General features: G+C 43.1%; 1 protein-coding gene across 4 annotated transcripts in view; it reads left to right on the top strand.

Moving 5' to 3' along the window:
• Positions 1-13,807, top strand: part of RAB28 (RAB28, member RAS oncogene family) — a 92,588-nt gene extending 78,781 nt beyond the window's left edge. Inside the window, exons 5-8 of one of the 4 annotated variants that reach the window (XM_060246176.1) lie at positions 5,592-5,695; positions 7,466-7,543; positions 11,192-11,292; positions 13,344-13,460. In XM_060246176.1, the coding sequence (XP_060102159.1) occupies positions 5,592-5,695; positions 7,466-7,543; positions 11,192-11,287 (278 nt within the window). In that variant the 3' untranslated portion in view covers positions 11,288-11,292; positions 13,344-13,460. Of the gene's footprint in view, positions 1-5,591; positions 5,696-7,465; positions 7,698-11,191; positions 11,293-13,343 lie in introns of those variants that run through there. The other 3 variants (XM_060246177.1, XM_060246178.1, XM_060246175.1) reach the window with 3 other exon arrangements.
• The last annotated feature ends 8,738 nt before the right edge of the window (positions 13,808-22,545 follow it).

Genomic DNA, 22,545 nt, shown 5'->3' with positions numbered 1-22,545 from the left:
CCCCAGTGCTAGGTTTTGTTGTGAGCTTCCATGCCCTCATTTTGGGTTTCCAGTCATGCAGCTGAATCACAGGCACTCACATCTGTGCCCGCATCCTGAATGGTACAAACCCACTCAGTGCTGCAAAGAATCTATTGTATCAAAACCTGAACAATAAGGACAAAAGAAGAAAAAGCAAAAAAATCCCAGTTTTATAATTTTTATTGATTTTAACTACAAAAAGAAGAGGCACAAGCATAGATACATTAAAGAGGGGAAGGGGTAGATACAAAGTGGGAAAAACAGAAACAAAGGAAAATGCAAATATTTCAGTTACAATTCTACCTCCAAATGAAATACCCAATTCTTTCTACCTGCAAGTATGAAGTTCTCTCCTTATATTTTACCATCGTTATCTTTCATTATAGATTTTTTACTAAACTATTACTTAAAATACAAGTCTAAACAATTTTTCAGCACATATAAGTATAAAAGAGTCAGAGCAGTCTCAACACAGAACTCGCTGGCTAAGCTTAACCATATTGAAAGAACAGACTAGTTAGTTTAACAATATCGTCATTAAAATAAGCATATGAAACAAATATCTTTATCCTTCTAACTAACTTAATTCAAGCAGAGAGAAAAAAACCAGATTTAAAATGTCATAGAACATAAGGAGAAAGAAAAATAACAAGCTAAAGATAAAACATAATAGTTTATCTGTCTCAGTATAAACAATTTCTCCAAACAAACATACTAAGAGCAGATCTACCAGATTACAAAATAATTGTGCTGTCTGCCTTCTTAACAATTGATCCAAATTAACTACTTATTTATATAACATTTCTGCAAAACTTTTCAATCTTTAAGATCTCACTTGACCTTTTAAAATCACATATCAGTTCTTATTAAAAATTCCATATCTTATTACCCACAGAGGGAACAACATTTCAAAGACCCTTCATCCTGTAAGATTTCCACGTCTTGATTTTTTGCTGCTTAACTCAACCATATTGAAAATACAGACTAGCTTGTTAATTTAGCAATATCGTCATTAAAATGAGCATAAGAAATAAATATCTTTATCTGTTAAGAGCAAATCTACCTGATTACAAGATAATTATGTTGTCTGCATTCTTAAAAGTTAATCCAAGTTAACTATTTATTTACATAAAATTCTTATGAAAACTTTTCAATTCTTTAGCTCTTATATCCATATTACTCTAAAAGAAACAACTTAATATAACCCAAAAATCTCACTTAGCCTTTTAAGATCGCATGTCAGTTCTTATTGAGAGTTCCATATCCGACTACCCACAGAGAGATAATTCAAAGACCCTTCTTTCTGTAAAATTTCCACATCTTGATTTTTTGGCTGAGATGCACTTTCTTTCTCAATGCAGTCATCCTCGGTAAAAGTAGGAAGGATTCCATGCCATTTGTTCCTCTCGAAAAAACTTCAATCAGTCTTGATTTTCAGTCCTTCTTTTTAACTGCGCCATAAGGTTCCATTTTGGTTTTCTTTTGTTTGTTTCCCAGCGGATCGCTCTCCATTTCCAATTCTGCAGACGTCACCAAGATCTCTTTAACATTCTGCTCATGTAGATTTGAGATTTCACTAGCTTTCGTCATAAAAGCTCCCATTTGTTTTTTAATCAACTCTGCTAATGAACCAAGATCCTGCTTCAGAGAAATTATGCTTCGTAATATATCTTTTTAATAAAACATTTCGCTTGGTAATGCCATTTTTCTCTGTCAACAAACTCAGTCTATTAATCCAAGTTGAAAAGTAGCTCAGAGACCCAGTTAGTCTGCCTCTCCAAATCTCCTCCAGCTGTGATTTTGGATGTTACCATTTCAGTTGCAATCAGATGACAAAGACAGATCTCTCTAGAATATATCTCATTTTTGTTCAGACCATATTGCAGCCAGATAATACACTCTTTAAAACATATACAATTATAATCTGGGTTGATTTAGGTATCTGTAGTCAGTCTAATTAAAATTGTTGTCAATGCTCAAAATAGTTCTTTATCTTTTTGAAGCCTCATTCACAGGAAAGTGTGTGGGGGGGAATCCACCTCTTTCCCTTCCTTTGAACTGTCCCACGTTGTTATGTAAAACGACCCATTAGCCAGTGGTATTGAAAGCAAACTTACTTGCCAAGTAGAATTGCCATGCTTGAGGTAGGGATGCGATACATCAGAAGCTTATTAAAAGAAAAAAAGCAAGCGGTCGGGTGTTCACCTCTTACTGCTGTGGTAGCGATCATGGTGGTGGAGCTTCGGGGCATACAAGAAAGACAGGAACAGCCACCGCTACGCCCCTGCCTTCTTGCAAAAGTCCCATGCCAAAAGAAAACCCCTTCTGTGGCACCCCTCCAACCGCCTGATTCAGGGGGTTTGTGGACCCCCGCTGAGCTCAAGGCGACATAACTCGGACTCTATGGGGTCATCTCAAGTGTGCCAGCCCTTCAGCCTGGTCTGGTCATCTTACCTATGGTGATAACTATAGCCCTACATTCTGACCCCCAGATCCATTCCTGAGACTCTGGAGAGCTGCTGCCAGTCAAAGTAGACACAATATTGACTGATGGACCAAGAGTCTGATTCAGTATAAGGCAGCTTCTTGTGTTCATGTGTGTTCCCTGCAATGACATCAACACAGATGTTTAAGAAGGTTCCTGAAAGATTTCAAGACTTCCCCACATATTCCCCACATCTAGGTATGGTATGGTCACCAGAGGGAGTCTCCATATACAGAGGCAGTAAACCTTTGGGTACAAGTGCCAGGGGGGCAGTATTGGAGAGAACCTCTATCTCCGTTTATTTGGCCTTCCAAGGCAGCTGTTTGGCTGCTTTGTAAAACAGGATGCTGGACTATGCTTCCTCACTATGTCAGAGAGAATATCTGTGATGCTACAAAGATTAGACAAGCTCTCTTTGTGGCTATGATGGGAGGAACTGGCATCATTCCTTTGATCTTAAGTAATGGCAACCACAGTACAGAATGCATTTTGCCTAGTTTTTGAAGGAACGATGGGAAAATATTTCTTTGCATTTGATCAGGACTGCAATGAATCCCACAGATCATGTCCCTGTCTCTTCACTGTGACAACAGTTATAAAGAGCAGCGCTTTATTTCAGACCAAGTGGACTCTTTGATCCACCTATTTTCCAGATATAGAGCAGCATCATGACAATTCCTTCAATTTTCCTCTTCCAAATCATTGTTGGTGTGAAGGAAGATGAATCTTTTGGCTTCTGAGATGTTGCCACTACCTATGTCCAAGCACATCAGTTTCTTATCTAGGTAACCATATGTGGAACTGCAGAAAGACCAGAAAGATAGACAGATTGCTTAACTGTAACTGGACCTTTTTAATTGGCACTTGGTGTTGTTGCATAAACTGCGCTCCTTTGCTACTGCTGAATCCTCTCTTATCTTGCTACTTTGAGGGAGCTGAATACAGGATTCTGAAGAACTGAGTATGGCAGATGCTGACCTCTTCTCTTGAGCTGTGAGCAGAGAGGCAAAACTCACCCTTAGCAGAAAAGTTTGCAGTGCCAATTTCTTGACTACAGTTTCAGAACTTTCCAGATTTGTTTCTGTATTGATGCAGAGCCCATATACAAAGAGGTCATACAAAGAAACCAGTATGAACTGCTCATTTTTTTTTTAATTTAAGGAATGTGTCTATGGAAATCTATTAACAATTATTTATATAAAAAAAGAAGAAAAGAAGAGGGAAATTTTAAAATCCAGCAACTAAAAAAGATTTAAACAAAAGACATTACTTAAAGACAATTTTTACAAACTTAAAGTTACGCTGGATAAAATCTTGTGATCAGAAATACTTAAGGAGAAGGGCGTTCAAGAAGGGTGGGAGTTTATTAAAAGCAAAATATTGGGCCCAATCACAAATGATTCCGGTGAGAAGGAAAAATGGGAGGAGCCTAAAGAAGCCAAGATGTCTCCATAGACAGCTCTCTAAAGACTTGAGAAATAAAAAAGACTCATTTAGGAAATGGAAGGAGGGCGTTATAACCAAGGATGACTATAAACAAATAACCAGTGCTTATAGAGAGAAAGTTAGGAAGGCTAAACCTCAGTATGTGTTTAGACGAGTGAGAGATGCTAAAAGCAAACAACAGGTTTCTTTTCTTATGTTCAAAGTAAGAAAAAGAGCAAGGACATGGTAGGTCTATTGCAAGGACAGGAAAGTGAAGTTGTAACAGGTGATGAAGAAAGGGCAGAACTATTCAATTCCTACTTCTCCTCAGTCTTCCCTTGTGAGGGAAACAGTGCTCAACATGGTAGAAACGGAACACATGATGAGAGAAGGGAGTTGCGTCCTAGATTGGGTAGTACACAAACACCTGGTTTCTTTAAATGAAACTAAGCCCTTAGGGCCAGATGAACTGCATCTTAAGAGTATTAAACTTGTGGACATAATTTCTGAGCCTCTGCCCATTATTTTTGAGACTTCTTGGAGAACAGGTGAGGTGCCAGAAGATTGGAGGAGGGCAAATATTGTCCTCATCTTCAAGAAGGGGGAAAAGGAGGATCTGTGTAACTACCCACCCATCAGCTTGACATGTATACCTGGAAAAGTTTTAGAACAAATCAGTCAGTCAGTCATGGAACATTTAGAAAGCATGGCTGTGATTACTAAGAGCCAGCATGGGTTTCTCAAGAACAAGTCATATCAGACTAACCTAGGACTAACAAATACAGTAGGAGACAGGGTCAAGATACAGAATGATCTTGACAAGCTGGAAAACTGATCTAAAACAAATGAAATGAATTTTAACGGGGATGAATGTAAAAGGCTGAAGGAACTGGGTATGTTTAACCTGGAGAGGAGATGACTGAGAAGTGATATGATCACCATCTTCAAGTACTTGAAGGGCTTTCATATAGAGGATGGTGCAGAATTGTTTTCTGTTTCAGTGGGCTGAAATTAAAACAAAAGAGTTTTTGGCTAAACATCAGGAAGAACTTCCTGACAGAGTGGTTCCTCAGTAGAACAGGCTTCCTTGGGAGGTGGTGGGCTCTCCTTTGGAGGCTTTTAAACAGAGGCTAGATGGACATCTGACAGCAATGCTGAATTCTGTGAACTTAGGGTTCACAGTGGTATTTGTGAATTTTCTGCATTGTGCAGGGAGTTGGAGTTGATGGTTCTGAAGGTCCCTTCCAACTCCATGATTCTGTTATTCTTAGGTAAAATATAACAACTGTTGTGGCAGATCTATATGTAAGTTTCTATAAATGGTTTCCAAATATCTAAAAATAAGTCCATACTCAGTTCTAAGGTCCTCAGTTCATTGATTTACGTGAGGTGGGCTTTTATCTTTCCAGTGTTGTAATACCAGTCTTTTAGCTACAGTAAGAGCACAGAGGGTCCATTTTGTTGACCATCAGTTAGCCTCCAAGAGACCGGCAGATAGTTTAAAGGTACATAATAATCCTCAAAAGTCAATGAACATTCTAATACAAAATTGATATAACAACTTCTTACAAAAAAAGCTAAATGACTTAACTGGAGTCTGAATGTATCTAAGGAAATAACAAAACACTAATGTTTTCCTTGCCTATGAAACTTTTCACAGTTGATTTGGAGCACCTTCGGACAGTCAAGGCTGATCGGCACCATCGCTTCTGTCAGGAAAACCACTGCAGCAGCCATTTTGTGTCAGCCAAGACAGGTGATTCTGTAAGTAATAATAATAATAATAATATATTTTATTTATATCCCGCCCTCCCCGCCGGAGCAGGCTCAGGGCAGCTAACAGCATCGATGCATACAATAAATTATACAACAGGTTTTAAAATCACATTCATTTAAAACATTCCAATTAAAATTAACAATCCTAGTGCTACTCTATTAGGTGTAAATACTATGGCGGAATCACTTAAGGCGAATTATCAATCGTTCAGTTAGGTGAAGACTATCCCAAAAAGGAAGGTCTTGCAGGCCTTGCGGAATTGTTCGAGGCTCCACAAGGCCCGCACTTCTTCCGGGAGCTGGTTCCATAGGTGCGGAGCTGCAATGGAGAAGGCTCGTGTACAGGTGTTCTTTAGTTTTGCCTCCTTCGGCCCAGGGGATAGTCAGCTGGTTCTTCCCGGCTGACCTCAGTGCTCTCTGGGGTTCATATGGGGAGAGACGGTCCTTCAGGTAGGCAGGTCCTCGACCATATAGGGCTTTAAAGGTAATGATCAGCACTTTGTAACGAACCCGGTATATTCAGTAAAGTTGAGTAATGTTAAGAATAATGTTACATGTAGTGCACCAGTCTCCAGAGCTGAGTGAAAAGAAGTTTGCTTAGTTTAGTTTACCCGCCCTTCCTACCAGGTGGCTCAGGGCAGCTTACATCATATAAAATCTAACATAAAAATATAAAAATTTAAACATTTTACACAGTTAAAACATTAAAAACATACAGCAGTCTTATAAAAGCTACACTCAGTTTCAAGTTTCAAGTGCCGGTTAGTTGTAAGCCAGCCGGAAGAGGACTGTCTTACAGGCCCTGCGGAATTGAGCAAGATCCCGCAGGGCCCTTACCTCTTCTGGCAGCTGGTTCCACCAGGAAGGGGCCATTACGGAGAAGGCCCTATCCCTAGTAGATTTCAAACGGGCTTCCTTTGGCCTGGGGACAACGAGGAGGTTTTGAGTTCCCGATCTCAGTACTCTCTGGGGAACATGTGGGGAGAGTTAAAGAAGTTAAATTATAAGCATTGCTTTTGTGAATTGACTTAGTTATCACAGATACTTAACATGATGTTTTTCGGAAGTTCTGTGGAGGTTTTGTAAAAATGTAAAATTTTTATTTGTATCTGTATAAATATTTTTTTCTGTATGTCTTTTAAAAAGCAATTCTGCATTATGTATGCAAGAGTGTCTTCTGCATTTAATTTTCTAGAATCCCATTAGGAGCCCAGAATAATAGCCTTTCATATCACAATTCAGTTGTTTTAGAACAGGACCCCCAACCTTTTTAAGCCTGTGGGCCCCATTGGATTTTTGAGACACAACTGATGGGCACAGCCACAAAATTAATGTCACAAAATAGCTGCTGCAGGGGTGGGGCCAGCCACAAAATGGCTGCCACAGCTAATGTCAGTCATACTAAAGATCCTTGTGCTGTGGTGATGGCAGCTGCTGCCAAAGCAACATATTGAAAAATCTGCATAGCCAATCAGAAGCCTTCCTGGGCAGAAACGCCACCTATTTTCTAAAAACACTTGGTGGGCACCAGAAGAGGTGTCGGTGGGTGCTGTGGCACCCAGTCCTGTTGTAGAATATTGCCATGGTTACTGGCATGAGATTTACCAATGGAGTTGTTCGGAGATCTTTTCCACAGATTGAATTTTTCCCCCTATCTCACTGTTTATAGTTCAGGAAATGTTTACTGTATTTGAAGCAACTTCAGGATGTCTGTTTCTAATCACTTAAGCCTTTTCTTTTCTTTCTTTTTTTTAATAGGTCTTCCTGTGTTTTCAAAGAATCGCTGCTGACATCCTTGACATCAAATTAAACAGAGCGGAAATAGAGCAATCGCAGGTGATACTCCTGAGCTTGTGGCTTTTGCCAGCTGATTTATTTACTTTACAGCTGTCAATTAAGAATCTGTTTTACTGCAAGGTGTGGCAGCTTTGGGCATTCTGAAGCAAAATGTTACACTTTTGCCATCATAAAATTAAGTCTTTGGCTTTAACTTTTCCTCAAAGTTCTTGCACATCAGTACAAGCCTTCAGCTCCCTGGTACATATGGGGCCTTCTGTGCTTTTTTTTTGTCAACTCAGTGGCTCCCTGGGCCATATCTGAAGCTGCTGTCGTGAAACCCCCTGAAATTCTTTCCCCTTACTAGGGAGCTGATTTTGCCCTTTGCTGGCAGAACAATATTTTGGATATCATTTAAACTGTCAACAGGTAAGTTGGTGAATGCCTGTGCAGTACCCCCCCCCCACATGCACACAGTCATAGGGGCCCTTGCTAAGCGGAGAGATCCCAACTGCCACAGCTGGAGAGTGGTTTGTCCTCCACCTTGACAGTGCCTCTGAGTGCCATGCTTCCCTTTGTGTTCTTGCATACTCTCCTCATACGTGCTCTGTCGAAGCAAGGAAGGGCCTTTCTGTCTTCGTGGCTTCTGTGCAATCCTGCGTGGACTGCACATGCTCAGGCCTGCTGTGGAGAAAAACGTCCAAGTTTTTAGAGCTTTCTCCCAGCCAAGAGCACTCCCCCTTATCCGGATTGAAGGTTTCCCGCCCAAACCATCGCTTGATTGGGAGAAGGGAATGATCTTCCCTCAGTCTCCTCTTTGCCATCACTTGGAGAGGACCTGTTCTTCTAGAAGTTGCGAGTTGACTTTCAAAATATTGTCCTTTCTTTTCTTACCTTGCCTTCTCCGGAGGATGGCTGTGTTGAAAAAGCGCATCAGCGGTGGCACCAAAATGGCCCAGTCGGATACACATGCTGTCTGACTGTGCAAGTGTCATAGCTTTATGACATGAATAAGAATTTCTGAGAGTGGGGTGCAGTTTAAACGTGATGCTGGCTGGCAACTAGAATCACAGGGATGCACGAGGCCTCATAGGCCATGTAATCTAACCCCCGTTCAGGGCAGGATCATCCTACAGCATCCCTGACAACCATCCACCCGGCTACTGCTTGAAGGCTGCCAGCGATGCCCTAGGAAGCCCATGCCACTGTTGAACAGCTCTTACTGTAATTTCCCCCCCTAATATCCAGCTGGTATCTTTCTGCATATAACATCAACCAATTACAGCCTTTCAAATACTTCAAGAGAGCAATCTCCCCGCCCCCACACATGACATTGTATGCACCAGCATTTCATTTAAAGTGGGCTGCTACATGTGTGAAGTGTGTGTGTAATATTAGCTCCACCTCCCCCCAAAACTGCATCTGACCCTGTGCCCAGACCAAAAGCAAGCAAACAATTCTACATACGACACATAACTGTGAAGTGCAAAAGACTGTGGGAGGGTGGGAAATTAGCATCTTATCTCAAGACAGATGCCAGTTTTCTGCCCCCAAGCATTTCTCCCCTGCTCTGATCTAGTTGATTACATTTTGCATTCTACCTCTGCATCCTGACTCTTTTCTCTGCAACACCCTTCCTGCCTTCAGACTGGGATAGAAGGACTCAAGGATCTTTGTTTCTACTTGTATCTGAGAAAGGAAGCTTTGACTCTTGAAAGCTCATTTCTCAAAAATCTTGTTGGTCTCTGAAGTGCTCCTGGACTCAGATCCAGTTGATCTGTAACAGAAACTGAAGCTTTGGAGAGCGTTTTTGTGCAGATTTTCAACATGAGTATAAATGTTTGGCAAGTTATGACAGTGCTCTGTTAATTGCATTTGAAATTATTTTAAGATTTCCAAATCATTTGTTAATCTTCTGCCATGCAATCCATGAAACATGGGTTCAGTAACCTCATTGTTGTATACACGATAGGGTTTAAACTAGGATTTCCCTTAGTAATTTTCTTAACTGTTGAATGTGGCATACTGCACTGAAGTTGGGTCTGCTGTGTTGAGATAACGCTGTTTACTGTTGCTCTTCTGCAAAGATTCTCATAGGATTGAGCTTCTGAGGACACCATGAGGCCTGGAAGCCTGTGAATTATGACTCTTGCCTCCCTGATAAGAGAATATGATATTGGTCACTAAGAACTCAAATGGAGAACATGAGCAGCTCATAAATTTAGACACTCCCCCTCCCCTGCCATCTATTTCCATTACCTCTTTTTGTTTAATATGTACTGAGGTTATCTTCAGCTAAAAATATTTATATAGCTAGAGAACCTGTAAAAGGTTCTGTGTTTGTCTTTAAAAGAAATTAAGGCATGATCTAGACCAGCCCCTGTGGTTTCATTGAGATTTGATTAAAGTCAGTGGAATTTAAGCCCTAGGACTGGATCATACCTCTAGTGTGTTTTCATTTTGCCCATTAAATTAGAAGAAAGGGAAAAAAAATAACCATGAACATCTTAAAAATATTAGCTGCATATATAAATTTAAGCTGTATATGCCTTAAAACATGTACATGTTTCACACATTGAGAACACCATTTGCCAGGGGTGGTATAATGCAACACTGATACAGCTAGCAATAGAAATATGCTTAAATTAATGAACAATTTACATATATAAGGCACAAGCCAGCCAAAATTAAGAAGAAGAAGATATTGGATTTATATCCCGCCCTCCACTCCGAAGAGTCTCAGAGCGGCTCACAATCTCCTTTCCCTTCCTCCCCCACAACAGACACCCTGTGAGGTAGATGAAGATATTGGATTTATATCCCGCCCTCCACTCCGAAGAGTCTCAGAGCGGCTCACAATCTCCTTTCCCTTCCTCCCCCACAACAGACACCCTGTGAGGTGGGTGGGGCTGAGAGGCTCTCTCAGCAGCTGCCCTTTCAAGGACAACCTCTGCCAGAGCTATGGCTGACCCAAGGCCATTCCAGCAGGTGCAAGTGGAGGAGTGGGGAATCAAACCCGGTTCTCCCAGATAAGAGTCCGCACACTTCACCACTACACCAAACTGGCTCTCCACTTGGATTTCACTTGGATTTCAGCTGGGGAGATTTCAGAACATGGTTAACTAATTTTCCAGTTAAGATAGATTGAGGTAGGTAGCCATGTTGGTCTGAAGCAATAGAACAAAGTTTGCGTCAGTGGCACCTTTAAGACCAACAAAGTTTAATTCTTTCATGTGTGCTCACACCTAGAAACAAACTTTGTTGGTCTTAAAAGTGCCACTTGACTCAGATGTTCCAACTTTCCCATTAAAATCAAGGAGCGGGTGCCTGAATAGGTGTGCCTTTGACTACCTTTTAGAAAGCACCAACAAGTAAGCCTTTTTGATATCGACTGGGATGCCATTCCACCATAGGGGACACCACTAAAAAGGTTGTAGAGCAGATAGTCACAGCTCTCACTTGCAGGATGGAATGTTTAGCATGCCTTGTTCAACCTACCGAGGGTGGTGCATGGGAGGTATACTAGGATATGTGTCCACTCTGTGTGGTATCTGGAACATGGTGGCTTCTGTTTGTTGTTCCTGTTCATTTGTGTGGATCACTTTTCCTTTCCTAACTGTTCATCTCTCTCTCTCTTTTTGTCTTTTTTGTTTTGTTTTCCAACTCACCACCTTGCTGTCGGTCGTCTGTTTGGCAAATGGCTGCAAGCATGTTGTCAGGGCAGAACTAGTGAAGTATCCTGAAGATGATAACCAACAGGCCAACTTGCCCAACTGTCAGAGTAAAATCTGTTCAGTGCAGTAGGTCAGGTGGTACAGTAAAACGATTCAGTGTTACTGTTTTATGTATATGAAATAGTAACTGTTGTACTGTATGTCGTTTGGATTTTTGCTTTTGCAAGGGATAGAGAATAATGCAATCAAATGTTCTCTCCTTGATCTGGAAGGAAAACTAGACCAAAGTCCCACTGAATTCACTGAGGCTTCAGTTACCTATAATTTCCACCTGATTTTGCGAGGGTTTACATGAGATTAACATGGGGTGAAAGACCTGTGTTTATAGACTTAAAGGCAGGACAGCTGGGCTGAAACTCTTAGGCCTTCCCGTGAGCTACTCAGGGATTCTCCCCACTCTGTTCCCTCTTTGTGGTTAACTGGGAAGTGCTTCTTAATATATGAATTAAATTAATTGCCAAATTTCAGGGATGACTCCTAGGATGGCATAGGGGAACACCCGTATGTGTGAAGCTTTCTGCATTGCTTCATTTATTTGCATTATAGTTCAGCTTTCTCACTCAAGGTGGATTCACCAAGTGAGTCAGTACAATTGCCAGGATGGGACATGCAGTAAACAATGAAACAGGATTAGGATTGGAGACGTCTGGAGCAAACTTTAAATCTAAAAAAACCCAGAATTGAAGCAAAGCGCAAGTATTAACAAGACACATTAAACGATTCAGAAGTTACGTAGTAGGATCCTACTTACAGCAAGCTATGCACAGTAGTATGCCATAGTCCCTAGATTGGAAGGGTTAGTTAATGTGGCCCTTGAGTGATTTTAGATGCCGGGATAGGCAGGGTTCCAAGGTACAAATAACATTCACAGATCCCGGAATCTTGTCAGCATCCTTCATATGAATTAGGTCAAAATGCTTCATAAATAGACAAGGCAGTGTATTAAGCCTTTCTTCTTGTGTACCCATGTTACAACTAACATCTGTGAACTTGATCCTGTGAACTTAGGCAGATCATGAGAAGGAGGAGAGGAAGGGCTGCATCAGGGCTTAGTTCTCATGCCCCTTTCTTACATGCCCAGGGAATGCTGTTCACCTCTTCGGGGTCAGGCATCAATTTTTCTCCAGGCCAGTTTGGCCAAGGATCCTGGAGAGTTTATTTATTTATTTTTGCCACCTTCAACAACAACAACAACAATTTTTTATTTGTATCCCGCCCTCCCCGCCGGAGCAGGCTCATGGAGGAGGTGTCACTGGGGGTGTAAGGAGGGGGGGTTCTGGTGTTGCCAGGGCAACGCTTAGCTCTTCCTGTCCAGTCATGCATATTTGACTAAATGGGGCAGAGTGTAGATGGGGCTCCTCATTTGAGGGCACATTGGAATATGCTTCCTTGTCCATATTTTGCTTCAGCTGAAGCAGAACTAGCATTTAGCAAAAGTGAGACTGGGAGAAATGTGTGCCCCACAGTGCTGGCAGGCAGTGTAACTGGCGGTGCCGCACGGCAAGGCAAGTGGCGATAGAGCCGTTCCCTCTTCTGTTTGAAAGCGTGGACCATGGAGTGCAGTCATGGAGCCAGCTCAGGCTGCTTGCTAAGTGGGATTCTCTTGCTTGCACGTTGCTTGCTGGCTGACTGGTATTTGAAAGAGGAAGAAACTGTGTTGAAATAGCTGCACTCCTGGGACTGTGAACATGTGCAACCCCCCCCCCCCCCAAAAAAAGCCAAAGGCCAATTAAAAGCGATATTTTAAAAAGGGTGGGTTTTTTTACTCCTCAGACCCCGCTCTTTGCATCAGAAATCAAATTTCAAGATTTTAGCACACTGCCCTAAAGAATCCAACAGGATATGTTACAAGAACACTTTCCCCCTCATTTAGAATCAAGGGATTTATTTAGAATTAGTATCAAGACATACCGTAATCTTTATGCATGATTTCCAGGAAAAGAGGACAGACTCATGCACTCCTTCTGACTAGCTCTTTCTTTTGAATGCTCCATATTTCATAGTCAGGTCTCTATCTTCCAGAGCGAGCCATTAGCATATGAAATGCTTTACCAGCACTTTGGAACGGTGTTTCCTTTGGATTCTCTCACTATAACCTGTTCTCTTTCTCTCTCTCTTTATGACAGAGGGTGGTGAAGGCAGATATTGTAAACTACAGCCAGGAGCCCATGTCGAGAAAAGTTACCTCTCCTAGAAGCTCAATGTGTACAATTCAATGAATCCCCCCCCCCCATTTTTTGTATTTATCTCCTTTGGCAGTTATTCTGCCTTTCCATAGGTGTGTTGTTTTGTGAACGTTTCTCTCATGCAGTTAGAGATTCTGACCACTTACTACCCATTTGTGAGTCAACAAGCAGCGGGCAGTTTCCTTGGCTAGCCAAGGTCTGGATGTCTGAGACCACACACTTTGCAAAAATTAAGATAGAGATCTACTAGATGCCTATATTCTTGTGAATGGTATATTTCCGTAAACTAGTGCAACTATGTATACAGATGTCCTTTTACAGATATTGCTAGAATATTTCAGAGAAAAAGTATAAATTATATGACATGAAAGGCAATGCTTAAAATAAACCAGTGAAGTTAAACTATTGTTTGTTGTTTTCATGCTTGATGTTTTTCCGTTTTTTGTTCTTGCTCTTTATTGAAATCAGTTTGAGTTCAGTGGCACCTTTAAGACCAACAAAGTTTAATTTTGTTAAGACAAACTCTGTTGGTATGAGAGGTGCCACTAGAATCAAACTTTGTTTTATTGTTTCAGACCAACATGACTACTTGCTGAATCTATTGAAATCAGTAAATATCACAAGTGGAAACAGAATCAAGTCAAATTACAGAACATATTTTAATGCAACCTCTCTCTTCTTCCTTTCTGTTTTCCAGAACTTGAAAACACTGTCAATATTATTCCCACTAGACATGTGCAGTTTAATCCTCATTAAGTTTTTCAGGTGATCTGTACTTAGCCTATTTCTAATCTTAGTTTTGATGGCACTCCTCAAGCTGAAACCTCTCTCACAGTCAGCACTGGAGGCTTAATCTAGGAGAAGATTTAGTTCACTGAATTACCAGCCTTGAAACACTAATTTCCACTCCTAATTGAGCCATTCCCTTTCACACTGAACAAGGCCACCAGAATCTGGCTAGTCGGTCCTACACACTTTAAAAATGGACAGAAAGAGAGGAGAGGCGGTTGGGATTTCCCAAAATGGTGCACGTGTTTATGAAAAACTTAATGATAGAAGGGCAGATGACAACCAGCGTTGGAGAGAGAGAGAAGAACTCATTGTGCCCAAGGATGGCAAAACTGCAGGTTGCTTTGTGAGGCAGGCAGCAGATAAGTAAGCTGGGCTGGTCAATTCAAGAGAAGCTGGCATTACAAAGCCGCTGCAGAGGGCAGGGGGGTGGGGTGGCAGACCAATATCCAGAGAAATAGCAGGAAACACAAGAAAAATTAATAAGGCTAGTAATAGCTATATATAATCCAGAATGCTGCGTAGCTTATGAAAATACAGGAAGACTCATAAACCATTGAACGCGTATGGCAAAATTACAGAAATACACTAATAAACAATAAATCCATACTACTCAAATGCAAACCACCAAGTGACAAAAAGTCTTTCAGAGTCCCAAGGAAAACTGGCAGCTGAAAGACAGGAAAGCTCTCTCCACAATGACAGACTTTAGAAGACTGAAGTTGTACAAATAAAACCAGGACCCAGCCTGATGTCTCTGAGTGTCTGCATGCCTCCAATGACAAGAGACCTGGCCTCTTTGTTTGGAAGGGAGACTGGGGGTGGGGAGGGGGCCTGATGGATCACTAGAAAATAGACCTCTAATTTGGAGGAGTCACAAAGAAAGTCCCTTTCTCCATCCCCCTCACATGGGCTGAATCCTTTGCCCCTCCTTCACCAGGTTAGGGTTTCCATGTCCCGCTGGCCTCGGGGGTGGGGGAGATGGAGGAATAGGTTGCAAAATCCAGGTTGGGAAAATCCAGGAGATTTGTGGATGGCGCCTGGGGGAGGACAGGGATCTCAGTAGAGTAGAATGCGAGAATCCAGTCTACCCTCCAAAGCATCCTTTGCATCCAGGGGAATTGATTTCTTGAGATGAGCTATAATTTGGCCCTGTTGGAGGCCCTTGGACTGTGGGCTCATGCCACACACACCCTCCTTCCTCCCCTGGGTGTCCAACAAATAAGGTTGTTGGAGAGCCAAGAGACTCTTGGATGGTGGGCTCCTGTGGCTACTCGCCCCCTCCCTCCTCTTACCCCAAGGGCCTGCTGGAAGTTCCTGCTAGCTGCGGTGGCCAAGTCACATGCATGCCACCCTCTCCCTCTCAATGAGCCTGCTGTAGACTCAGGGACCAATACAGAATAGGGTTTCAGCAGCAATTGCGACTAATAAACACAACAGCTGAAATATAGGAGCGCAGTGAGTCCCCAAATATTATATAAACATTTTACACACACTTTAATCTATAACATATAGTAACAATGTTTATTTGACCATTATTTACATCCATACAATAATAGAACACAGTCCCATGAGAAATCCTCCCTTCCTCTTCGTGAAAAAGAGTGAAAGAAGGTGGTATTGGATTTATATCCCGTCCTCCACTCTGAATCTCAAGAGTCTCAGAGCGCCTCACAATCTCCTTTATTTTCCTCCCCCACAACAGACACCGTGTGAGGTGGGTGGGGCTGAGAGGACTCTCACAGCAACTGCCCTTTCAAGGGCAACCTCTGCCAGAGCTATGGCCGACCCAAGGCCATTCCAGCAGGTGCAACTGGAGGAGTGGGGAATCAACCCAGTTCTCCCAGGTAAGAGTCCGCACACTTAACCACTTTTGGAGCTTTTAGCACCCACTCTTTCTTGCTCCCATGGTGAACTTTTTCAAGCAGTCAAACAGTCCATAAGAACTGATAAAATTCACTCAACAGGGAAGTCACTTCCACAAGTACAGATGAAGACTGAAATCTACAGCAAACGAACATCATGCCTTCTGGTAACAGGCAGTTTCGGTACAACTTTCTCAGCATTTTATAATGACTTGAATCTTTATTAGGAGCCACAGAAGTAAATTTTACATTTATCTACGCTGTGTCTTGCTATCTGTTTCTTCTTTCCAGTCTTAATTGCTCCGGGGACCACTAGCAAGTTGTTAACCTGAGAGCACAATGCCCTTCTGGAATCGTAATGGAAGAGATGGTTCTGTAGATATGTTGGTCGCTATAGATATGTTGGTTAAGGCCTTATAGGTCAATACCAAAAACTTGAACTTGACTCAACATTCCACTGGGAAGCCAGTACAGCTGATACAGCACAGGTTGTATATGTGCCATCGGCAAAGTTCCTTCAGCTCAAAGATGAGAACACAAAAGCTCTTTTCTTCTCCTCTTCCTTCCCCCACTCCCTACAGTGGACGTACCCTTAAACAGAGTAGTTATCATATTGAGAGCTCTGCATTATTGCCTGGCATGGGGTCTTGATATTATTATAAGAACATAAGGTTGTTAAACAGTCCTCATTAACCTACCCTGATGAAGACAGCCCAATCTCATCAGATCTCAGAATCTAAGCAGAGTCGGCCCTGGCTAGTATGCAGATGGGAAACCACCAAGGAACATAGGAAGGCAGGCAACGGCAAACCGCTTCTGAATGTCTCTTGCCTTGAAAACTCCACAGGGTCACCATAGGTCAGCTGTGACATGATGGTGACCCCATCATGAAGCAATGAAGGAGAGATAAGTCAAGCCAATTTGGGTAAGCCAAATGCACGGAGATTGAATACCAGACCACAGATTAAAACACACCATGTCTTCATTTGTATTGTCTGGATCAATGCCCTGACATACTGGGTCATCTTGGTGGGATTTGGGGAGGTAGTGCAATTTCCAGATCTATTTTATAAAAAAAAGATGATGAGGTGATGCTTTAAGCCACTAAATAGAAACATTCTAGAGCAGGGGTGTCAAACATGGTGGCCCGGGGGCCTGATTTGGTTCCTATCAGGGCATCTGCTTCCGTCTCCCTCTCCCTTCCTTCTGCATCACAGCTGGTTTTGCTAGGCTCTCTCAATTGCACAGCAGCACTACTTTTTCTTCTATTGGCCAGGGCTTCTCCCCCATCCTGGTCCCCTGGGGAGGGAAGGAAGGAAAAAGCCAGAGTTTCCTTTTTCCAGTTGCCTGGATCACACAGGAGAGATACAAAGAAAGCACCTTTTAAGATCAATGAGTGCTAATGTTTTAAGCATGCTTTATTTTAAGGGGTTTTTTTTAAATGTGTTTGTCTCTGTCCTTTATAAAGTTTATATCTCTGCTACCTGGCATTACATATTATGACACACATGGCCTGGCCCGACAAGGTCTCATTTAAGTCAGATCTGGCCCTCATAATGAATGAGTTTGATAACCCCGGGCTAGCCACCCCAGCTATTCCACCAGATTGGGCTCATCCCGATCCCTGAGTATAGTCTGATTGCCAGTGGCCGATCCATGAAGTTCCTGGGAATCCTGTTTCACTCGGAAACCATCCCTGTTTTTGGAACTATGTGGTTGGGATCCAAGGCCAGGGTCTCCAGCTAGGAAACATTGCACCTACACACATGTAGGGCACATATAAAATCCCCTATAGGTCATTTCCCTTTTCCTCTCTGGCTTGAGGTGGAGCGAATGAGCCCTGTAAACAAAGCCAGCACCTCCACGACCAGAGAAAACTCGTCCTGTAGGAGCTCCTACACAGCTTCAGCAAAATGGTAGGGAAGGGCACTGCCTTGCATGTCACATCTAACAAGAGACGAGGAAAGTTTCTTCTTTAGCTCCCTCGGGCCACTCCCACAGGTGGCAAAAAAAAATTTTTTTTAGTAAGAGGCTCCCCTTTTAGGTTTAGAAATTTGTCCCTGGACTGAGGAGCTAGGTACCCCTCCCAGCTGAAGAATTCCTTGTGGCAGAATGAATCAGGAGTGCTTCATAGAAGGACCTCCGTTGGATACACTTTACCTCGATTGGCAGGAGTGCTCCATAGAAGGATCTCTGTGAGGTACACCTTTGCATGAGACTGCCAAAGAAGGCACTCTGCCAAGCACCCCCCTTCACTCCAGTAACAACCAGCTTGCGACTTACATCACTGCAGCCATGTTCATGCTGCGACAGGAGTCCAACTTGGATAAGTTGATCTAATGGCTGTCAAAACAAGGGGGAAGTTCTGGGAATTTGGTCACTTCCTGATTCCCTGAGCATTCTCACAGATGCCTTTGATGACATATGTGAGAAAACTAAACCCAGCAGAACCAAGAAACAATTACTGCCTATATGGGGCTTGTACATAGCCCTGAAAGACTCAGTGTCATTTCATAGAATCATAGCATTGGAAGGGACCTCCAGGGTCATCTAGTCCAACCCCCTGCACAAATTCACAAATACCGCCCCCCCAAATTCACAGGATCCGCTTTGTTGTCAGATGACCATCTAGCCTCTGTTTAAAAACCTCCAAGAAAGGAGAGCCCACCACCTCCTGAGGAAGCCTGTGTCAAGCATGCGGTTTCAATGACGAGTCAGGTTTGATACAAAACTACGTTTATTGATAGACCGATACTTTCAGTGTAACATATTCTTGAGAGTGATGCTAAAGATACATTGATACAATACTTTTAAGGCATACTTCAAAAGGATTCCAAAAGGTGGGGGCGAGGGATGTGCTCTCACACATAAACTATCATAAATGCTTTCCCCAGATGTGCCACACTCCCTAACAGGAATGTATGGGAAGGTGCTGATTACTCTTTCTCAAGTTAGTTTCGTTTCTCTGTACTTCTACTTTGCAAGCAATAAAGCAAGAAGTGGGAGGGGGAAAGAATAACAGAGTTAATAGACCTTGGTCCTCCATGATATTTCATAGGCTAGCTTTATGGAGGACCCTAAAACAATTACCAGTGGAATTCTAAATAAGATAAGATAAATTTATTTTTATATCCCGCTCTCCCCCGGCAATGGCGGGCTCAGGGCGGCTCACAGACACGGAACACCGTGATATAAATAAAATACAATATAAAACAAACAATTTTAAAATACAATTCAGTTACAAATTCAATCACATAGTTAGTTAGATGGATAAAACGGTGCTATAAAGTGCAATAGATCGTGATCATGTACAGGATGGCGGGATGGCTACAGATCCGTTTAACCAGGTTCTGTCCCAAAGGCAAGCTGAAACAGAGAGGTTTTGCAAGCCCTGCGGAACTGGTTCAGGTCCCGCAGGGCTCGCACCATCTCTGGAAGTTGATTCCACCATCGAGGGGCCATTGCTGAAAAGGCTTGCTCCCTGGTTGTCTTCAGTCTAGCCTCTCTTGGCCCAGGGATTTTTAAGAGGTTTTGGGAGCTAGATCTCAGTGCTCTCTGGAGAACATATGGGGAGAGGCAGTCCCTGAGGTAGGCAGGTCCTCGGCCATATAGGGCTTTAAAGGTGATAACCAGCACCTTATAGCGAACACGGTACACAACCGGCAGCCAGTGCAGATCCCGCAGCCCAGACTGCACGTGTTCCCACCGAGGTAGTCCCAGCAGCAGCCTGGCCACCGCGTTCTGCACTACCTGAAGTTTCCGTGTTCGGCATAAGGGCAGCCCCATGTAGAGGGCATTGCAGTAGTCTAGTTTCGAGGTGACCGTTGTGTGGATCACAGTTGCTAGGTTGCTGCGTTCCAAGAAGGGAGCCAACTGCCTCGCCCTCTTGAGGTGGAAGAAGGCAGATCTGGCCGTGGCAGCTATCTGGGCCTCCATTGATAAAGAGGATTCCAGTAGCACTCCCAGGCTCTTGACCCTGCGCACTGGTATCAGTGGCGCACCGTCAAAAGCCGGTAGGGTGATCTCCCCTCCTGGTCCGCCCCGGCCCACGCAAAGGACCTCAGTCTTCGCCGGATTCAACTTCAGCCCACTCAGCCTGAGCCAGTCAGCCACGGCCTGTAATGCCTGGTCCAAATTTATAGGGACATCGCCAGTCCGGCCGTCCATCAATAGATAGAGCTGGGTATCATCAGCGTACTGATGACAACCAAGCCCGTACCTCAGTGGACGACTGCCCTGCCAATTTAGATGCAGTAAGCGAACTCGAGGCCCAATGCGTGTCTTCTGATTTAACTCTGGATTGCTTCGTCCCGCTCAGCTTGGAGGAAGTCGACAGAATACTTGGCACTGCACGATCCACAACTTGCGATCTGGACCTGTTCCACCGAGGAATTGCTCTAACAGTCAGGAAGTTCTTCCTAATGATGAGCTGAAAACTCCTTTGATTTCATTTCAACCCATTGGTTCTGGTCCTACCTTCTGGGGCCACAGAAAACAATTCTGCACCATCCTCTATGTGGCAGCCCTTCAAGTACTTGAAGACGGTGATCATATCACCTCTCAGCCGCCTCCTCTCCATTTGCATCTGACATGTTGGAAAAATATGAAGAGGCAACAGCCAAGATAGATATTATGAAAAAGGAAGTGGAAAGGTTGAGGACAGAAGGAATAAACTATCTAGTGGACGAGCAAACCACAGCAGCCACTGCCTTAGCTCATCAGCAAAAACTGGAGGAATCTCTAAAGCAAGCCAAAGCCTCCAAGCACCAAATTGCAGCCTTGAAGTCTCAATTGGCTGACACCAAGACAGTGGCCACTTTCTTAGTTGAAAAGCATAAAACTGTGCAACAGGATACCAACCATGATGCTTGCCACAAGGAAATCAATGAGTTGAGACAGAAACTAGGCATGTGCGAGGCGCTTATCGCCTTGGTGCATCCCAATAATCTCTCACCAATCCCCAAGCTTTGGAGGAGGAAACAGTACCAGAAGAAGTAAAATCCCAAACTCCCATAAGCCCAGAATGGGAAACTCAGACTGCGCCCATGAGTCCATTTTATGCAAAACTGGTCAACACACTTGATGACTCAAGGAATCATGGACTGTGGAAACCACATGATTCCAAAGCCATTGCTGACACCCCTGGACCTCTAAACAAGGAAACATGTTAATCACCCTTTGGGTGAAGAAGTACTTCCTTTTATCCATTTTAACCTGACTGCTCAGCAATTTCATTGAATGCCCACGAGTTCTTGTATTGTGAGAAAGGGAGAAAAGTACTTCTTTCTCTCCTTTCTCCATCCCATGCATAATCTTGTAAACCTCTATCATGTCACCCCGCAGTCGACATTTCTCCAAGCTAAAGATCCCCAAGCGTTTTAACCTTTCTTCATAGGGAAAGTGTTCCAACCCTTTAATCATTCTAGTTGCCCTTTTCTGGACTTTTTCCAATGCTATAATATCCTTTTTGAGGTGCAGTGACCAGAATTGTGCACAGTATTCCAAATGAGACCGCACCATCAATTTATACAGGGGCATTATGATACTGGCTGATATGTTTTCAATTCCCTTCCTAATAATTCCCAGCATGGCGTTGGCCTTTTTTATTGCAATCGCACACTGTCTTGACATTTTCAGTGAGTTATCTACCACGACCTCAAGATCTCTCTCTTGTCAGTCTCCTCCAGTTCACACCCCATCAACTTGTATTTATAGTTAGGATTTTTGGCCCCAAAGTGCATTACCTTGCGCTTGGCCACATTGAACCTCATTTGCCATGTTGACACCCAGTCACCCAGCCTCAACCCTAACCCTTTGGAGTGCCTCACTATCCTCTCTGGTTCTCACCACCCTGAACAATTTAGTGTCATTCGCAAACTTAGCCACTTCACTGCTTACTCCCAGCTCCAAATCATTAATGAACAAGTTAAAGAGCATGGGACTCAGTACTGAGCCCTGTGGCACCTCACTGCTTACCATCTTCCACTGCGAAAATCACCCATTTATACTCACTCTCTGCTTCCTGTTAATTAGCCAGTTTTTGATCCACAAGAGGTCCTTTTACCCCATGGCTATTGAGCTTACTTAGGAGCCTTTGATGAGGAACTTTATCAAAAGCTTTCTGGAAGTAAAGATGAACAATATCTATTGGGTTCCCTTTGTCCACATGTACAAGCTGGGGTGGGGGGAACAGAAGGAAGACCAGAGACTTTTAGGAACACCATTCCTTCAAGAACACAGTACCATCATAGACCTTGCTAATGGGCTTCTGTGGCAAATCAAAGGAGGGTCAAAGGAGATCAATGCAATCCATTGCTGTGTAATCCTTAAGATACCTTTACCTCTGAAACCGGTTGAACCCAATCCATGAGTCACAGAGTTTCCCGATGTCTGGGTAAAAGACAAGGCAGAGTGTGGATAGGTCAAATTTTTTTGTGTACTATTTGTCAAGTTCTGCACAGTCCTCACCAATAGACACTTCTCAGGAT

This window comes from Heteronotia binoei, chromosome 9 (assembly GCF_032191835.1).
Source record: "Heteronotia binoei isolate CCM8104 ecotype False Entrance Well chromosome 9, APGP_CSIRO_Hbin_v1, whole genome shotgun sequence".
Taxonomy (NCBI): Eukaryota; Metazoa; Chordata; class Lepidosauria; order Squamata; family Gekkonidae; genus Heteronotia; species Heteronotia binoei.
The sequence above is the reverse complement of the archived record's forward strand: the minus strand, read 5'-3'. Positions and strand labels throughout refer to the sequence as shown.